General features: G+C 47.2%; 1 protein-coding gene across 3 annotated transcripts in view; it reads left to right on the top strand.

Moving 5' to 3' along the window:
* SF1 (splicing factor 1) overlaps nucleotides 1–17,906 on the top strand; it is a 241,936-nt gene that overhangs the window by 176,520 nt on the left and 47,510 nt on the right. For all 3 annotated transcript variants that reach the window (XM_040328777.1, XM_040328778.1, XM_040328779.1), the window contains 4 exons: nucleotides 15,074–15,163; nucleotides 15,241–15,424; nucleotides 17,042–17,157; nucleotides 17,310–17,417. In XM_040328777.1, coding sequence (XP_040184711.1) covers nucleotides 15,074–15,163; nucleotides 15,241–15,424; nucleotides 17,042–17,157; nucleotides 17,310–17,417 — 498 coding nt within the window. The remainder of the gene's footprint in view (nucleotides 1–15,073; nucleotides 15,164–15,240; nucleotides 15,425–17,041; nucleotides 17,158–17,309; nucleotides 17,418–17,906) is intronic.

A 17,906-nucleotide genomic window follows, 5' to 3' on the forward strand; every position in this document is an offset into this window, starting at 1 on the left:
GGCAGTCTGTTACCCCTTTGAGGAGAGCCTTTAAAAAAAAAAAAAAAAAGTAGGAATCTCCCCCGGTTGTTAGCAGACCAGAATTCCAAGAAGGCTCTGACAGATTTGCCTTTCCGGGGCGGGAGGCTATTTGGTTCCTCCCTGGACAACATCATAAAGGATGCCACGGGGGTAAGAGCACGCTCCTCCCCCAGTCCAGGAAAGGAAAAGAGCCACCCTGCAGGCCGGGGCCCTCTTTTTCCACGCGAAAACTGTATTTTCTTCAGTCAGGTCCCACAGGTAAGCATCCTCAGACCAACATATAGGGCCTGCTGGGGGGAAAAAACTTCCCTGGGTTTGCAAGCCAAGCAAGCCTACGAACAAATCTGCGAGTGCATGAAGGTTTGCCTCCACCCAACTTTTGGGTGGGGGGGGGACGTCTGCACGAGTATGCGGCTCGGTGGACCTCCCTGATTTTCGACCAGTGGGTTTGCGAAGTGGTTTCATCAGGGTACAAGAGTTTTTCTCGTCCATCAAACAGATTCTTTCCCTCAAACATTCCTCTCCTTCCGGCTCGTCAGGACTCCGTTTGGGGCAGTGCAGGACTTGTTGAGCTGCGGGGTAATCATACCTGTGCCACTGCAGGAAAGGTTTCAAGGTTTCTACTCTAATCTGTGGTCCCAAAGAAGGTCAGAGTCCACCCAATCCTGGACCTTGAGGCTCTCAATGACTTTGACGTAAGGGTTCGGAAGTTCAGGATGGAATCAGTTCGCTCTGTGAACGCTGCACTTCATACGGGGGATTTTCTGGTGTCCTTGGACATCAGGGACGCATACTTGCATGTCGCCATATATGTCGGGCATCAGAGGTTCCTGCGCTTTGCGGTCGGGGAAGGCCACTATCGATTAGTGGCTCTTCCTTTTGCCCTGGCATCAGCCCCAAGGGTTTTCACAAAGGTGCTTGGTCCGATTTTGGCCTTGCTGAAACAGCGAGGAATTGCTATTGTGGGCTACTTAGACTTTCTGCTTCTGAGAGCTGCTTCAAGCTCAGAATTAGAGGAGGATGTGGCGATTGGCAGTCAGTGCCTCCAAAAATTTGGCTGGGTGCTGAACTTCCGGAAGTCGATGTTGGTACAGACTCAGCGCTTGACGTATCTGGGTTTGATTCTGGACTCCTCAGAGTTTTTCTCCCTTTAAAAAAAATTGCAGACTCTTCAGAGGCGGTGAAGCTGTTGGCGTCCCGCAGGTGGTCGTCGCTGTGCTTTTGCATGCGAGACCTGGGTCTCATGGTAGCCTCCTTCGAGGCAGTGCAGTTTGCTCAATTCCACTTCAGGATCCAGTCGGACAACGCCACGGCAGTGGCGTATGTCAACAATCAGGGAGGAACAAGAAGCTCGGCTGCAGCGTTGGAGGTCGCTAACATGCTGAGGTGGGCGGAACAGTGTGTGCCGGCTCTATCGGCCTTGTACATTCCGGGTGTAGAAAACTGGCAAGGAGAATGGTCACTACACCCGGATGTGTTCCGCCTCCTTTGCCTAAAATGGGGCGAGCTAGACATGGATCTCCTGGCTTATCGACTCAATCGAAAGGTGTTGAGGTTCGTGGCCAGGTCAAAAGATCCTTGGGCATGGACCGTCCTTCTGACTTTGAGACTTTGTGCAGTTCAGCACCTAGGGGCAAGGGTCTAATATCAGGGATCTATATCATGATGGTTGCAGCTCTTCAGTCTACTGAGTTGAAATATAGATCCCAATGGGAACGGGAGTTGCAGTTAGACACAAATGACTTGGACTGGCAGTCCTGCTTGATCAATATGCGCAAATGCACTCTCCCTCAGTCAGGGAAACCGCAATTAAACTGTTAACCCGCTTGTATTACACCCCTATGCGTCTACACAGTATGTTCCCACACGTTTCCCAGTCTTGTTTTAGGGGTTGTGGGGAGCCAGGCTCTTATCTATTTGTTATGGGAATGTCCCAAGCTAAAACCCACCTGGGTGGAGGCACTGAAACTGATTGACACCCTCGCAGGGGAACACGTAGATCTCAAGCATACTCACTGTCGTCTTTTTGACAAAATCACAGAAGTACCAATTCCCACGGTTGGGCTCATTCACTCGATCTGCCTTGCCATGTTGTGGGCTATTGCCCTTTGCTGGAAGACGGACGTGGTCCCTTTCTCGTTAATACTGACTAGGGTAGACCAAATGATGCTCTCTGAATTTTTTTTCCATACCCTGTATGATTCGCTGCCTTAGTTTGATGCCAAATGGAACCCATGGTTTCTTTTCAGACTCCAAGACTGACCTTTTTCTTTTATCTCTTTATTGTGTATTTGTTTTTTTCCTTTTCTTCTTTTTCTTGCTCTCTGCTTTCAAGATCGCTTTTCCTCGGTCTCCCTTTAGACCGTAGCATTACCACATTACAATTGTGTCTCAGGTTTACTGTTATGTCAGTTGAGTCATGTATCAGTATATGTACATCGACGTGTAAAATGTTCTGTATATAAATTCTCATGTTGTATTCAGATATTTCAATGTGTGCCTGTGCTCTTTGGCCTTGCACTCACTCTTTCATGACCTTGTATTTTTCAATATATTTACAATAAAGCTTTTTGAAAAAAAAAAAAAAAAGATCCTTGGGCAGACGCGTTGGTGACCCCATGGGGACAGTATCGGCTGATATATGCATTTCCCCCACTGAAACTGCTTCCTTGTCCGCTCCACAGAGCGGAATCCAATGGGATCCCAATGATCCTAATTGCCCCAGATTGGCTTTGGCGTCCTTGGTACTTTGGGACCTAATACGCCTGGTGGCGGATGCTCCTTGGCGACTGCCAATGCTGCAGGACCTTCTCTCGCAAGGTCCCATTCTTCATCCAGTTTTAGTCGCTGGCTTTAACGGCATAGCTGTTGAAAGACAGGCGCTGAGACCGAGGCCTGTCGGATTTGGTTATTTCCACCATGCTGAGGGCACAGAAGTCATCTTCTCGGAAGATTTACCATCGCACGTGGAAGGCCTACATCTCTGTGTGAAGAGATGGGGTGGCATCCATGCACATATTATGTTTCTAGGATCCTGCTGTTTTTACAGCAGGGTGTAGATCAGAAGCTTGCCCTGGGCATCATTAAGGGGCAGATTTCAGCTTTGACTGTTTTTCTTTCAACAACCCTTGGCATCCCACTCACTGGTGAGTACGTTTGTTCAAGGGGTTCGGCATGTCACTCCTCCGGTTCGACCACTACTACCTCCGTGGGATTTGAACCTGGTGCTCTCTGTGCTTCAGAAACCTCCTTTTGAGAACATTGGAGAAATTCCTCTCGAAGTTCTCTCAAAAAGTTGCCATTGTAGTGGCCATTACGTCTGTCAGACGGGTTTCTGAGTTGGCGGCTTTGTCTTGCAAGTCCCCCCACTTGGTCCTCTATAGGGATAAAGCGGTGCTAAGCCCACATCCCTCTTTTCTTCCAAAGGTGGTTTCGGCCTTTCATCTGAATGAGGACATTGTACTTCCATCCTTGTGTCCTCGGCCGTCACATCCCAAGGAGGCTGTGTCTGGTCCAAAGAAAGGCCTGGCGGTCTCGTCAGCCACCATTTCTCGGTGGATCAGACAGATCGTGATTCAGGCTTGCGCCCTGAAAGGGTGGGCACCTCCTTTTCCTGTCACGGTGCATTCGACCAGGGCGTTTGTTGCTTCCTGGGCTTTCCGACATCAAGCGTCTGTCTCACAGACGCTTGTAAGGCGGCGACCTGGTCGTCCGTTCACACTTTCACCAAGTTTTACAAGGTTGATGTTAATGCATCTTCGGATACCTGCTTCGGCCGCAAAGTTTTGCATGTGGCAGTTTAAGGTTGCATCTCCTCAGTTGAGGAGCTCTAGTGTGTTGGGGTGAAGTTTGTTGTTTGCTGTTCCCACCCCTCGTTTCTGACACTGCTTGGGGACGTCCCTACAGTTAAGAGTATAAGGAAGCTGTGTCCGTCCATGGGCATAAGAGAAAATAGGATTTTTGTACTCGCCGTAAAATCCATTTCTCTGAAGTCCATGGACAGACACAGCACCCACCCCCCCCTTTTTTTTTTTTGTACTGCTTTTTGACTGAGCTGCTCAGGGCAGTGTGAGGGGTTATGACCAGAGGGACCGCCCCCTGGGCGGGGCTATTTCAGCTTTGCTAAAGTTTACATGTTTTAACCATTAACATGTTTTCCTAGTCCTCTAATAGACGGAACATAATCCTACAAGTCAAGAGTATAAGAAAGCTCTGTCCGTCCATGGACTTCAGAGAAAAGGATTTTACGGGGAGTACAAAAATCCTATTATCTCTCTAAAAAAATGAATATCAGTTAATTTATTTAAGTAATTCAAAAAGTGAAAGTCCTATATCTTATATAGATGCGTTGCACGCAGTTTTCTATTTCAAGCGTTTTTCTTTTCATTTTGATTATTGCTTACAGCTAGTGAAATCCCATATTCCGTAGCTCAGAAAAATTTGAATATTGCATAAGACCAATAAATATATATATATATTTTTTTAATACATTGTCTTTCTGAAAGGTATGTCAATGTACTGTATGCACTCAATTGGTCGGGGCACCTTTTTGCATGAATTACTTGCATCAATGCGACATGGCATGGAGGCGATCAACCTGTGGCACTGCTGAGATGTTATGGAAGCCCAGGTTACTTTTGATGGTGGCTTTCAGCTCATCTGCATTGTTGGGTTTGATGTGTCTCATCTTCCTCTTTTAAAAAAAACCCACGCAGATTCTTTTAAACCAGGTATTGGTACTTTTGGCAGTGTGGGCCAAGCCCTGCTGGAAAATGAAATCGGGATATCTATAAAGCTTGGTCAGCAGAGGGATGCATGAAGTGCTCCAGAATTTCCTGGTTGAAGGCGGTGCTGACTTTCACCTTGATAAAACACCATGGACCAACACCAGCAGATGACGTGGCTCCCCAAATCATTTTAGTGCTGTAGTGCAGTTGTCTCCCCCCCCCCCCCCCCCCACATGTCCCACTATCTGCATCGGCACTGATATAATGGCAGCTGCAGATATTGGCATTACTTTTTCTTTACAAAACAGGGGCGCTGGACTCGGGGAGAATTTTGACTGCCGATCAATGTCCTGGAACTCCGGGCTGTGCCTTTCCAAGTGGTTTAAGACTGCGGGGGCGCCCGGTCAGGATTCAGTCAGACAACGCCACGACTGTGGCTTATGTCAATCATCAGGGGGGGCACACGAAGCTCGGCTGCAGTGGCGGAAGTCGCTCACATCCTCCGGTGGGCCGAACAGAACGTTTCGGCTCTGTCGGCCGTGTACATTCCGGGCGTACAGAACTGGCAGGCGGACTGTCTAAGTCGCCAAGCGCTACACTTGGACGTATTTCAGAGTCTGTCTAAAATGGGGCACGCAGCCGTGGATCTCCTGGCGTCGCGACTCAATCGAAAGGTGTTGAGGTTCGTGGCCAGGTCAAAAGACCTGTGGGCCGACGCGTTGGTGGCGCCGTGGGGTCACGATCGCCTAATCTATGCCTTTCCTCCTCTGAAGCTTCTTCCTCTTCTGCTCCGCAGAGTGGAAGCCGAGGGGATACCAACGATCCTAATTGCTCCAGATTGGCCTCGCCGTACCTGGTACGCAGATCTGGTGCATCTGGTGGCAGATGTTCCTTGGCGCCTGCCACTGCGAGAGGATCTTCTGTCGCAGGGTCCTATCCTTCATCCTGATTTACAGTCGTTGGCTTTGACGGCATGGCTATTGAAAGCCAGGTGCCGAGGGACCCAGGTCTGTCGGAATTGGTGATCTCTACCATGCTGCGGGTGCGGAAATCTACTTCCCGGAATATTTACCATTGTACGTGGAAGGCTTGCATCTCTGTGTGAGGAGATGAATTGGCACCCCCGTGCATATGCTATGTCATGGATTCTGCTGTTTTTACAGCGTGGAGTGGACCAGGCACTCGCCTTAAGTACGGTTAAGGGGCAGATTTCGGCCTTGGCGGTTTTCTTTCAGCGACCCTTGGTGCACTCTCTGGTGCGTACGTTTGTGTAGGGAGTTCGGCATGTGGCCCCTCCGGTGCGTCCTCCACTGCCTCCGTGGGACTTAAATTTAGTCCTCTCGGTCCTCCAGAAGCCCCCGTTTGAGAACATTAGGGCGATTCCCTTATTAACGCTTTCCCAGAAGGTGTTTTTTCTGGTGGCAATTACATTGGTCAGGCGGGTTTCTGAATTGGCGGCCTTGTCTTGCAAGGCTCCCTATTTGGTCATCCACAGAGATAAGGTGGTGCAGCGTCCGCAGCCGTCGTTCCTGCCTAAGGTTGTTTCGGCCTTTCACATTGATGAGGACATTGTTCTTCCATCCTTGTGTCCTCGGCCGGCGAATCCAAAAGAGGCTGCAGTTCGAGCCCTGCGCGTGTACCTGTCTGCTACGGCTCAGTTTCGGAGGTCGGATTCACTGTTCATGTCGGTGACTGGTCCTAAGAAGGGTCTGGCGGTCTGGTCAGCCACCATTTCCAGGTGGATCAGGCAGGTCGTGCTTCTGGCCAATGCTCTAAAGGGGCGGGCGCCCCCCTTTCCGGTTACGGCGCATTTGACCAGGGCAATTGGTGCTTCTTGGGCTTTCCGCCATCAAGCGTCTGTTTTACAGGTGTGTAAGGCAGCGACCTGGTCGTCGGTCCACACCTTCTCGAAGTTTTACAAGGTTGATGTGAGTGCATCTTCGGATGCTTCCTTCGGCCGCAAGGTTTTGCAGGCGGCTGTTTAAGGTTGTAGTTCCTCCGTTGAGCTCTGGTTTGTTTGGGGTGATGTTGGTTTTCTGTGTTTTCCCACCCCTCGTTCTTTTGACACTGCTTGGGGACGTCCCTAAGGTCAAGATGCTGCTGTGTGCGGCTATGAACGGAAGAGAAAATAAGATTTTTGTACTCACCGTAAAATCCATTTCTTTGAGTTTATGGACGGACAAGGCACCCACCCCTCCTTTGTACTGCTTGTTGACGAACTGAGGCTGCAGATGCAGAGAGGGGGGGATGTACCCAGGGGAGCCACTGTACTGTATGATGTGTTTTAACACATAACATGCTCTTTTTCTGCCTAGTCAATCTCCTAGGACAGGGTTCCTCAAACTGCGGCCCTCCAGCTGTTGTAGAACTACACATCCCATGAGGCATTGTAACACACTGACAATCACCGACATGACTAGGCATGGTGGGAATTGCAGTTCCTGAACAACTGGAGGGCCGTAGATTGAAGACCCATGTCCTAGGAGGAGGATAATACCCTAAAATCCAATTTTTTTTTTTTTTCATTTTGCCACTCATGTTCAACTTTAGTTATATTTGTAATAAGTGGTGGTTGTGAATATTTGGTCCCATTTTGTCTTGTACAGTAAAGAGTGCAATTAAGAGCCCATTCGCACAGGTTCGACTTTGGATCCGACTTCAAGTCTCCTCAAGTCGCGCTGCATGAAGAAATCAATGTAAGTGAATGGAGCTCTCTTAATGCACACTACTGCAGTCGCTCCGACTTCAAAAAAGGTTCCTGTACTACTTCAATCCGACTTCTAGGTGACTTGTACCTATTGATTTCAATAGAAGTCGCCTCCAAGTCGGATCCCCGTTCATAGTGAGGCAACTTTACAGGCAGTCGCCCCAGTGTGAACCGGCTCTAAGGCAAACCCCTCCCTCCCACAGAGCTGGTATTTGGTATGAATCTTGAGGGGGAACTCCAGACCAAATTTTAAATAAATTGGCATGGGTTCCAAAACCTCCAAGAGCATACCACACAACACTCTTTGCCGCGGTGGTTAATGATGGGATGTGAGGTTCCAGCACCTTGTACCTCTGGACCCTTTTACATTGCACAGCACCCTGCACCCTTTTACATTGCACAGCACCCTTTTACATTACACAGTGCCCTGGACCCCTTTACATTACACAGTGCCCTGGACCCCTTTACATTACATAGTGCCCTGGACCCCTTTACATTATACAGTACCCTGGACCCTTTTACATTACACAGCACCCGGCACCCCTGGACCCGTTTCCATTACACGGCACCCCTGGACCCGTTTCCATTACACGCACCCCTGGACCCGTTTCCATTACACGGCACCCCTGGACCCGTTTCCATTACACGGCACCCCTGGACCCGTTTCCATTACACGGCACCCCTGGACCCGTTTCCATTACACGGCACCCCTGGACCCGTTTCCATTACACGGCACCCCTGGACCCGTTTCCATTACACGGCACCCCTGGACCCGTTTCCATTACACGGCACCCCTGGACCCGTTTCCATTACACGGCACCCCTGGACCCGTTTCCATTACACGGCACCCCTGGACCCGTTTCCATTACACGGCACCCCTGGACCCGTTTCCATTACACGGCACCCCTGGACCCGTTTCCATTACACGGCACCCCTGGACCCGTTTCCATTACACGGCACCCCTGGACCCGTTTCCATTACACGGCACCCCTGGACCCGTTTCCATTACACGGCACCCCTGGACCCGTTTCCATTACACGGCACCCCTGGACCCGTTTCCATTACACGGCACCCCTGGACCCGTTTCCATTACACGGCACCCCTGGACCCGTTTCCATTACACGGCACCCCTGGACCCGTTTCCATTACACGGCACCCCTGGACCCGTTTCCATTACACGGCACCCCTGGACCCGTTTCCATTACACGGCACCCCTGGACCCGTTTCCATTACACGGCACCCCTGGACCCGTTTCCATTACACGGCACCCCTGGACCCGTTTCCATTACACGGCACCCCTGGACCCGTTTCCATTACACGGCACCCCTGGACCCGTTTCCATTACACGGCACCCCTGGACCCGTTTCCATTACACGGCACCCCTGGACCCGTTTCCATTACACGGCACCCCTGGACCCGTTTCCATTACACGGCACCCCTGGACCCGTTTCCATTACACGGCACCCCTGGACCCGTTTCCATTACACGGCACCCCTGGACCCGTTTCCAATACACGGCACCCCTGGACCCGTTTCCAATACACGTCACCCTGCACCTCTGGAACCTTTACATTACTCAGCCCCCACAGTTTGTTACACAGACCTCCCTACAGTGCAGACCCCCTCCCTACAGTACAGAACCCCTACAGTACAGAAACTGCCCTTCAGACCCATAATGTACCTCAGATCAGCGCGGGCCTGCATGTCGGATCCCCTCCCCCTGTGTAGACATAAAGGAGGAGGGGGAGGCGGTTTCACTCTGCTGGGCTGTGTGAGACGGCCAAGACTAATCTGATCATCAGAGCCGCGGCCACCGGTCCAGAGAGAAGGAAATTGTTGCGGTTCCCGGCCCCCTGATGTGCTGACGGGTGTCACTGTCACACAAGTGCGGCTCTGACTCGCAGCTGAGAGTGCACTGGGGGGAGACCTGACTTGCGGGCCGCCGCGGCCCACAGGGCATATGCACGGTCTGCCCTATGGCCAGTCCGGACCTGATTCTCACTGTAGGGCTTGCCCTGGACTTGAGGCTTTGGGCCCCAGATTTGGGACTCCAGCCTCAATAGCCACCCCCTGGCACTAGCTATAAAGGCTCCCACAATCTTTCAGATTGTTTTTGATTTACTAACCACCTTTTTTTACCAATCTTGTCCCACTAGAACAAGGTGCACCATTGGATGCTTGCAGAGCCCTGTCATGTGAGCTGTTCAACCAGGTTTCTGTTAATCCCACAAAGTCCTCCAGTAGGAGAAGTTATAACTCTCTATTTTGTTTGCCTGAATGGTAGAGGGTGGTATACATTTTAATTTTGTACTGGCTATTTAGTATTTAACCACATCAATACTGGGCACTTTCGCCCCTTCCTTCCCGGGCCAATTTCCGGCTTTTAGCACACTCGCATTTTCAATGACAATTGCGCGGTCATGGTACCTGTACCCAAATATTTTTTTTATCATTTTGCTTGCACAAATAGAGCTTTCTTTTGGTGGTATATATTCACGACTTCGTTTTTTTTTTTTTGTTTGTTTGTTTTCTCGATATAAGCGAAAAGAGTGGAATCCCGTTAAGTGTATAAATTGGTTCATGTGATCACGGACATATGTCCGCAAATGAAGTAAATTCTGCGCTTCCCTAAAATATCTCTAGTGGGCAGCCAACACAACAAAAGGATAATTGTAACCAACTGGGTAAATAAAAGTGCAGCGCCTATAACAGGATCTCCTACAACAAGAGTTCTATATACTGAAGTGGAGTGAAACAAATTCAACCATATCAAAGTGAATATGTGATTCACAACTTAATATACATGGCATATATATGTGTCCATAAAGGTGAAACGAATCCAAATGGTCAAGTAATCTTAGTAGAATCAACATGGAAGGTTTCCCTTCAAGGAAACGTGATCCCCCCAGAGACAATCCGATGGAATACCCTTACCGAATAGGGTGGACCCAAACTACATCGTAAGGCGGTGGGTCATGCATGCATGCATGGAAGGCCGATTGCCCCATCTGGTCACTGCTGTTGTAACGCTCCCCGCTTCTATTGGACTGGTGATCTCTTCGACAGAAAGCTGTATGAATCAACTTCCAGGTGACTCACTCTGCTCCAGTTCCAGGTGAGGACAGTGGGGAAAGCAAAATCGGATAGTAATGGACCCAATGGGCTCCAAGCATGAGGGAAAAATAGGAAAACCAAAGAAGAACTCAGTTTAAAAAAGCTTAAAATTGAATTCATAAAATGCAAAAGTCCAGACACTAAATCAAAAATGTCAAATAAAAAAAAAAAATTTTTTTTCATCTCAAACACCACATCCAAAATAAAGGTAAATGTCATCAATTCATACACAAATTTCACAGTAGGAAGTGCTGTGGACCAGTGTATGTGCCCGACCGGTTTCGTCCGAAAAGACTTCAACAGGGGCGGAGTGGGGGTCAGATGTACGCCCCTGTTGAAGTTTTTTCGGATGAACAACGGTCAATACTCGCCCCTCCCCTTAATTAATTAAATCTCCCCCCTTTTTTTCCCCAGCGACTTCTAGCTCGCATTGGTCATACGTGCACAAAGGTATATATCAGTGCTTCACGTTACCCATAACCACCACTCCTCATCAACTAAACCTGCTACATACTAACATATATATAAATTTTAGTTATATAATTTTTTAGTTCAAAACTTTCCAGGACCTTATACCCTTTTCCCTTTTTTTCCTATTCCCTTCAATAACCATTGTTCTAAGCCTATCATCTGTTCAGTGTCCCCCTGTTTAAGCTGCATCACTTGCGGCTTAAACACTACTACTGTTATCATTTACACTTTATATCTTTAATTTTAAACAGCTCCGTCCCCCCCCCCCCTCCGCCTCCATATATATTTCTGTATTCTATAATTGAGCTTGCGGCTCCACCTCCCCTCACTCCGTTCCCCTCTGTTCCAAGTCATTAGTGTCACTCCCCTGTTCCACCCCTCCGCACTCGCCTCCGCCCTATACGCTCATCATCGAGTTAACTACATTATCGTTCATTTACATATTGACACTCCCTGGTTCACGCCCCCCTGCATTTGCCTTTACTACATACGTGCTCTGTCCCGCCCCACTCCCGCTCCGCTCCCTCCAGACCAGTTAAAATTAGCTCCTTCCCCCTCCTCTGATATGCTTGACAAAGGAGTGTAAGCAGCCAATCCACTCGCTGCTTTGATACTCAGAAACGTGTCGCACAGTAGTGACGTCATCCGCCCTCACCAGCTCCTCACGTGCGCTCCAGACCTCGGGTTGAGAAGCACCTCCATTCCTATGGACGCCCATCGCTTGATGAAGCAGTGACCTCCCCGCACAGCGCTCCCTCTGACTGGCAAAGGAAGTTCCTTCATCGGATGACAGCTCACCTTTCCTAAAAAGAAACCTTTACATGCCTGCCTTATACTACTCAAATGTGAGTGTAATGACCACATGTTCTTGTTTTTATTAATTAAATTGTCTTAAGTTACTACACTCAGAGGCGCCTCTCTCTTTGCTTTTTACCTGCACTGAACCATAGACCATAGCGCATCAGTGTGAAAGCAGCCTTGGGCCTCTTTCACACAGTCTGTCCAACCCAATTGGACCCTACATTAACCTCTAAGGAGTGGTAGATGTAAGACAACTTGTGTCCTACCTCCAATCCGATCTGCATATGTTTTACAAGGAATACATAAAAAGTGTTTAAGAGGCATAAAATGGGCAATCGACATCAACTTGCTCTGTGTAAGAAAGTTGTCAGAGCGCCAGAATTGTAGTTATGGTTATTCTCCCCAGTGATCAATAAAACTTGATTCTAAATAAAAGTCCACAAGGTGGCATGCTTTAACCCATAGTAAGCAAGCACATTTTAGATGGTGGCTAAATTCCTGGAGTTCAGCTTTAAAAGTTTACCATTAGGAGACTGAGGACATGGCTTTGTAGTTTTATGAGTAATATAAATGAGTATTTCTTATTCATACATTGTGGGAAACAGTCAGGCTAATTACCTGCTTGGTTATTCTTCATCTCCAGGTGAATGGACACTGTTTGAGCTCTCTAAGCTCCAGGTCTCTAGACCCACAAACTGTTCCTAAATCGAGGGAATGGCCGATCGGATTCCTTTGACACAGCCTTTATATGCTTAGATAAATGGTACCTTGTAAAGAAGACTCAAGAATCCTGCAAGGTTTGCCTGTAATGCAGCCTCTAGGCACTGGACCCTGCAAAGTGGAATCCTGGACACCACAGCGCTAAGGCATTCCTGCAGGGACTGTACAGGTCCAAGGGAGTGGACCCTTAACACGAAAAGGGCACCCATTCCTTGAAGGTCCTCAAGTGGCAGGATCCTGCCCTGGAGGGTGAAGATTGGGCTCTTGGTTTCTAAATTGCCCTGAGCCTGGAAGGGCAAGTGAAACCTCTTTTTTTACTTATTGTGGGGTGTGCCAGTGATTGTATTTATCAGTCAAGCTAGCTAGAGGCTGGACACCAGTGTGTGCGGTGACCATACGGGGGAGTTTTGGACTAGCTGTGGGTGCTTGCAAAGTGTACTTTGCTTGTCTCTGGCTGTTTTTTTTTTTTTAACCTGTATGACACGTCAGTTCGGCTTGGTTCGCCATGGCACACGTGTGCTTGCAAGAGTGCATGCACAGTAGCCTTTATTTGGGCATACGAAGGTTCGCGTCATACGCTAATACAGCCACGCGCATTCGCCAGGATCACGCATGCACAGAACGTTCCGGCTTGGAACAGAAGACAAGCCCTGGATTATCCAATGTGTGCTTATCTCCTCGGGCAGGCTTAAGCCAAAACTGGTGGTTGCAGGATCAGAACCTGGGAAAGGGAGAATCCTTCCGGTAACTTGAAATGGTACTGACTACAGATACCAGTCTCTCAGGCTGGGAAGCGACTCTAGAAGGTCTCACGGCTCAGGGGAAATGGTCAGGGACAGAGCAGATCCTGCCCATCAACGTCCTGGAATTACAGGCAGTAGGTCTGGCCCTACATTCCTGGACAGTGGCGCTTCAGGACTGTTCTATTGGGGTTCAGTCTGACAATGCCACTGCAGTGGTTCACCTCCTTCAGAGCTGAACGACTGGTACCACCTTGGTGGTTTATATAGATAAACCACCAAGGCGGTACCAGTCGTTCAGCTCTGAAGGAGGTGAACCACATACTAGCCTGGGCAGAGGGACATGTGCCGATCCGCAGTCCATATCCTGGGAGTAGAGAATTGGAAGGCAGGTTATCTCAGCCTGAATAGTAAACTAGAAATTAATGTAATAAAGTGAAAATAATGCGCAACCTAAATCACATTAACAGGCGACTATAGAAGTGTGTGTATGTGTATATATATATTGTGTGAACCATATGAAAAAGGGCCTAGTGTGAACACAATACCGCTCATATACAATAAGTGATGAGAGAAAACAACAATATAAATAAGAATTGCCGCACACTTTCAAAATAATATATAATCTTGAGTGATCACTTAAAGTCCAAAAAAAGGCAACAAAAAAAGCAATAAAAAGCAACTTTGAAATCCAAGAAAGGAGCAATAAAATAAATAAAATCTGCAAAGATTCAATTAAACACAGGAGCAGAAATACAAATCTTCAGTTTATGCTTCCATCAGGTAAAAGTAGATAAATTGGCCGCTTACCGACTCAGGTGGATCTCTGCTATGGAGATCAAATGGGCTCAGCACATAGGGGTTAATTCACCAGGCTCCGGACATGGAAGTTGATCCACAGCAGAAAATCCTTCCCCTTAGCGAACTTTTTTCTCCTATCCATGGGATATCATGCCGAACCAGCTGGAGTGTGATGACGTCAGAGTCCTTAGCTCCACCCGACGCTGCATTTCTCCGTACAAGGCGTCCACTGGGAAAGGAGGGCTCAGATTTGTAAGGCTGCTACCTGGTCTTCAGTGCATACTTTCACAACATTTTATCAAGTGGATGTTAAAGCAGCCAAGGATTCGGCTTTCAGCCGTAGTGTTTTGCAGGCTGCAGTATAAAAACTGATGGCTACAGTTTGGCAGGGTGTCTCCCTCCCCTCAAGGCTATTACTCTGGGATGTCCCAGCAGGTAATGAATATTAGCCTGACTGTGTCCCATGATGTATGAAAAAGAAAATGGGATTTTTACATCAGTTACCTGTAAAATGCCTTTCTTTGTGTACATCATGGGACACGGAGGTCTCTCCCCTTTTTTTTTGAGGATTCTGTGCTTGCTACAAAACTGATGTGCTTCCTGTATGGGAGGGGTTATATGTGGGATAACTTCCGGTCTATCGGTGTCCATTCACATGGAGATGGAAGTATAACCCAGCAGGTAGTGAATATTCTCCTGACTGTCCCATGATATACTCAAAAGGATTTTACAGGTAAGTATGGCAAAAATCCTATTTTTAGGCTGTAATAGATGTTTGCAATGTTGGTCATGGCGAGTTAATGGTAATAAAGTTTTAAAGAAATTATACTTTACACATGTGTGCATATTTAGATGTCCAGATATTGATCTTTTCATTATGCTACATGTACATATAAAACTTTCCCTTTGGCTCTTGTCATGATCTACCATTGCGTTCTTTAGTTTTTCATCTCCACTTTTTTTTTTTTTCAGGCCACCTGCCACACGAGTCAGTGACAAGGTTATGATCCCTCAGGATGAGTACCCAGAGATTAACTTTGTGGGTTTACTGATTGGTCCAAGGTATGAAACTAAACCCATTAAAATGTATTTTATTTAAAAAAAAAAAATTGTGCCAATTTTATTTTTTATTTTTTAAGAGGAAATACGTTGAAAAACATTGAGAAGGAATGTAATGCTAAAATTATGATCCGGGGCAAAGGTTCAGTGAAGGAAGGAAAGGTTGCACGCAAAGACGGGCAGACTCTTCCTGGTGAGGATGAGCCGCTTCATGCCTTGGTAACGGCCAATACCATGGAGAATGTCAAGAAAGCTGTAGATCAGGTAAGCAGTGTTAGAATTGCTTTGAATATTTTAATCTGTTAAAGTGGATGTAAACACGATTCATGAAATTTGAGCTGGGCACATATATCCCTGCAGTATTCTGTTATCTCTCTTTAATGAGCTAAGTCCTGTAGCTCTCTCCTGAACTGTTCTTCTGTTATCAGCCTAACTCCTGACAAATTCAGACTTTTTAGACAAAAGCAGCCTGAATCTTCTGTCTGTGGAAGTTGCTAAAATAGATTAACAGAGAGCAGGTCCTATTACAAAACAACTGAGTCTCTGCCTATGATGAGAGGGGGTGTGTGTCTTTCCTCCAATCAGAAATGTTGGTGTTAACCAGTTAACCACTTGCCGACCGCCGCAGGTATATGTACGTCCACAGAATGGCACGTACAGGCAAATGGGCGTACAGGTACGTCCTTGCCTTTCCGCGGGTCGGGGGTCCGATCGGGACCTCCCCCGCTACATGCGGCGGTCGGATTCCCGCGGGGAGCGCTCCGGGACGACGGCGCGGCTATTTGTTTATAGCCGCTCCGTCGCGATCGCTCCCCGGAGCTGAAGAACGGGGAGAGCCGTGTTTAAACACAGCTTCCCCGTGCTTCACTGTGGCCGCTGCATCGATTGAGTGATCCCTTTTATAGGGAGACTCGATCGATGACGTCAGTCCTACAGCCACACCCCCCTACAGTTGTAAACACACACTAGGTGAACCCTAACTCCTACAGCGCCCCCTGTGGTTAACTCCCAAACTGTCATTTTCACAATAAACAATGCAATTTAAATGCATTTTTTGCTGTGAAAATGACAATGGTCCCAAAAATGTGTCAAAATTGTACGAAGTGTCCGCCATAATGCCGCAGTCACGAAAAAAATCGCTGATCGCCGCCATTAGTAGTAAAAAATAAATAAATAATAAAACTATCCCCTATTTTGTAAACGCTATAAATTTTGCGCAAACCAATTTATAAACGCTTATTGCGATTTTTTTTTTACCAAAAATAGGTAGAAGAATACGTATCGGCCTAAACTGAGGAAAACATTTTTTTTATATATGTTTTTGGGGGATATTTATTACAGCAAAATTTAAAAAATATTGAATTTTTTTCAAATTTGTCGCTCTATTTTTGTTTATAGCGCAAAAAATAAAAACCGCAGAGGTGATCAAATACCACCAAAAGAAAGCTCTATTTGTGGGGGAAAAAAGGACGTCAATTTTGTTTGGGAGCCACGTCGCACGACCGCGCAATTGTCTGTTAAAGCAACGCAGTGCCGAATTGTAAAAACGCCTTTGGCAGCATATTGGTCCGGGGCTTAAGTGGTTAAAGAAAATCCCCTAAAATGATCTCAACTTTCTAAACCGTGTATAAATGTGAAGACAGCAGATATAAATGTAGGGAGATGGGTTTGTAGGGAGATGGGTTTTCACTTCACTGGGTGTATGGAGGGTTCACATCCACTTTGAGGGTTTGAAGAGGAATCAGGCTTTCACCAGGTGAAATTTTGGTAATGGGTGACTAATAGAACTTTTATTGCAAATAGAGCCACTCTTGGAAATCTTCTCCAGAAGTTATTGGTAATGCTTGTTTAACGTTTGTGTTTTTTTTTTTTTTGTATAAGATTCGGAATATTCTCAAACAAGGTATAGAGACTCCAGAAGATCAGAATGACCTTCGCAAGATGCAATTGCGAGAGTTGGCACGACTAAATGGTACTCTGCGGGAAGATGATAACAGGTAAGATTTATTTAAGAAATCACATGTACTGTGCTTCATGGCAGATCTGATTACCCTTGCAAGATCTGTGTATATCCAAATGCCATATATACATAGGGCCATTATTTAACATGTTTTGACTCTCAAGTTGATATCTGCCATTATTTTTGCAGGATATTACGGCCCTGGCAAAGTACTGAAACGCGTACTATTACCAATACCACTCTGTGCACAAAGTGTGGAGGTGCTGGCCATATTGCCTCTGACTGCAAGTTTACAAGGTAGGTTCTAGGGACAATTTTTAAGTAAAAAAAAATATATCATTTTCTATCTATGCAGGCTGACTAGCAAAGCAGAAGCAGTATACACATTTGACTTTTCACCATACAACTGGATGTTGGAGAAGGTAAAGTCTTCCTTTTTAATTGTACCTACATGTAAGCCTACAATAAGGCTTACCTATAGGGCAGTGGTCATCAACCCCGTCCTCAGGGCCCACTAACAAACCAGGTTTGCAAGATAACTGAAATACATCACAGGTGATATAATTTGCTGCTCAGTGATTGCAGTATTCTAGTCTGCATCTCCCCGAGGTAATGCATACAACCTGGCTTGTTAGTGGGCCCCAAGGACAGGGTTGATGACCACTGCTATAGGGTACTAAAAATGTCTCCTAAACTTGCACCGTTTAGGAGATATTTACTATATACGCCGTCGTCATCTGTGCATGCGCTCTGGAACAGCCGCCCGTACCGTTTTTCAGGGCCCTG

Source organism: Rana temporaria, chromosome 11 (assembly GCF_905171775.1).
Source record: "Rana temporaria chromosome 11, aRanTem1.1, whole genome shotgun sequence".
NCBI classification, from domain to species: Eukaryota; Metazoa; Chordata; class Amphibia; order Anura; family Ranidae; genus Rana; species Rana temporaria.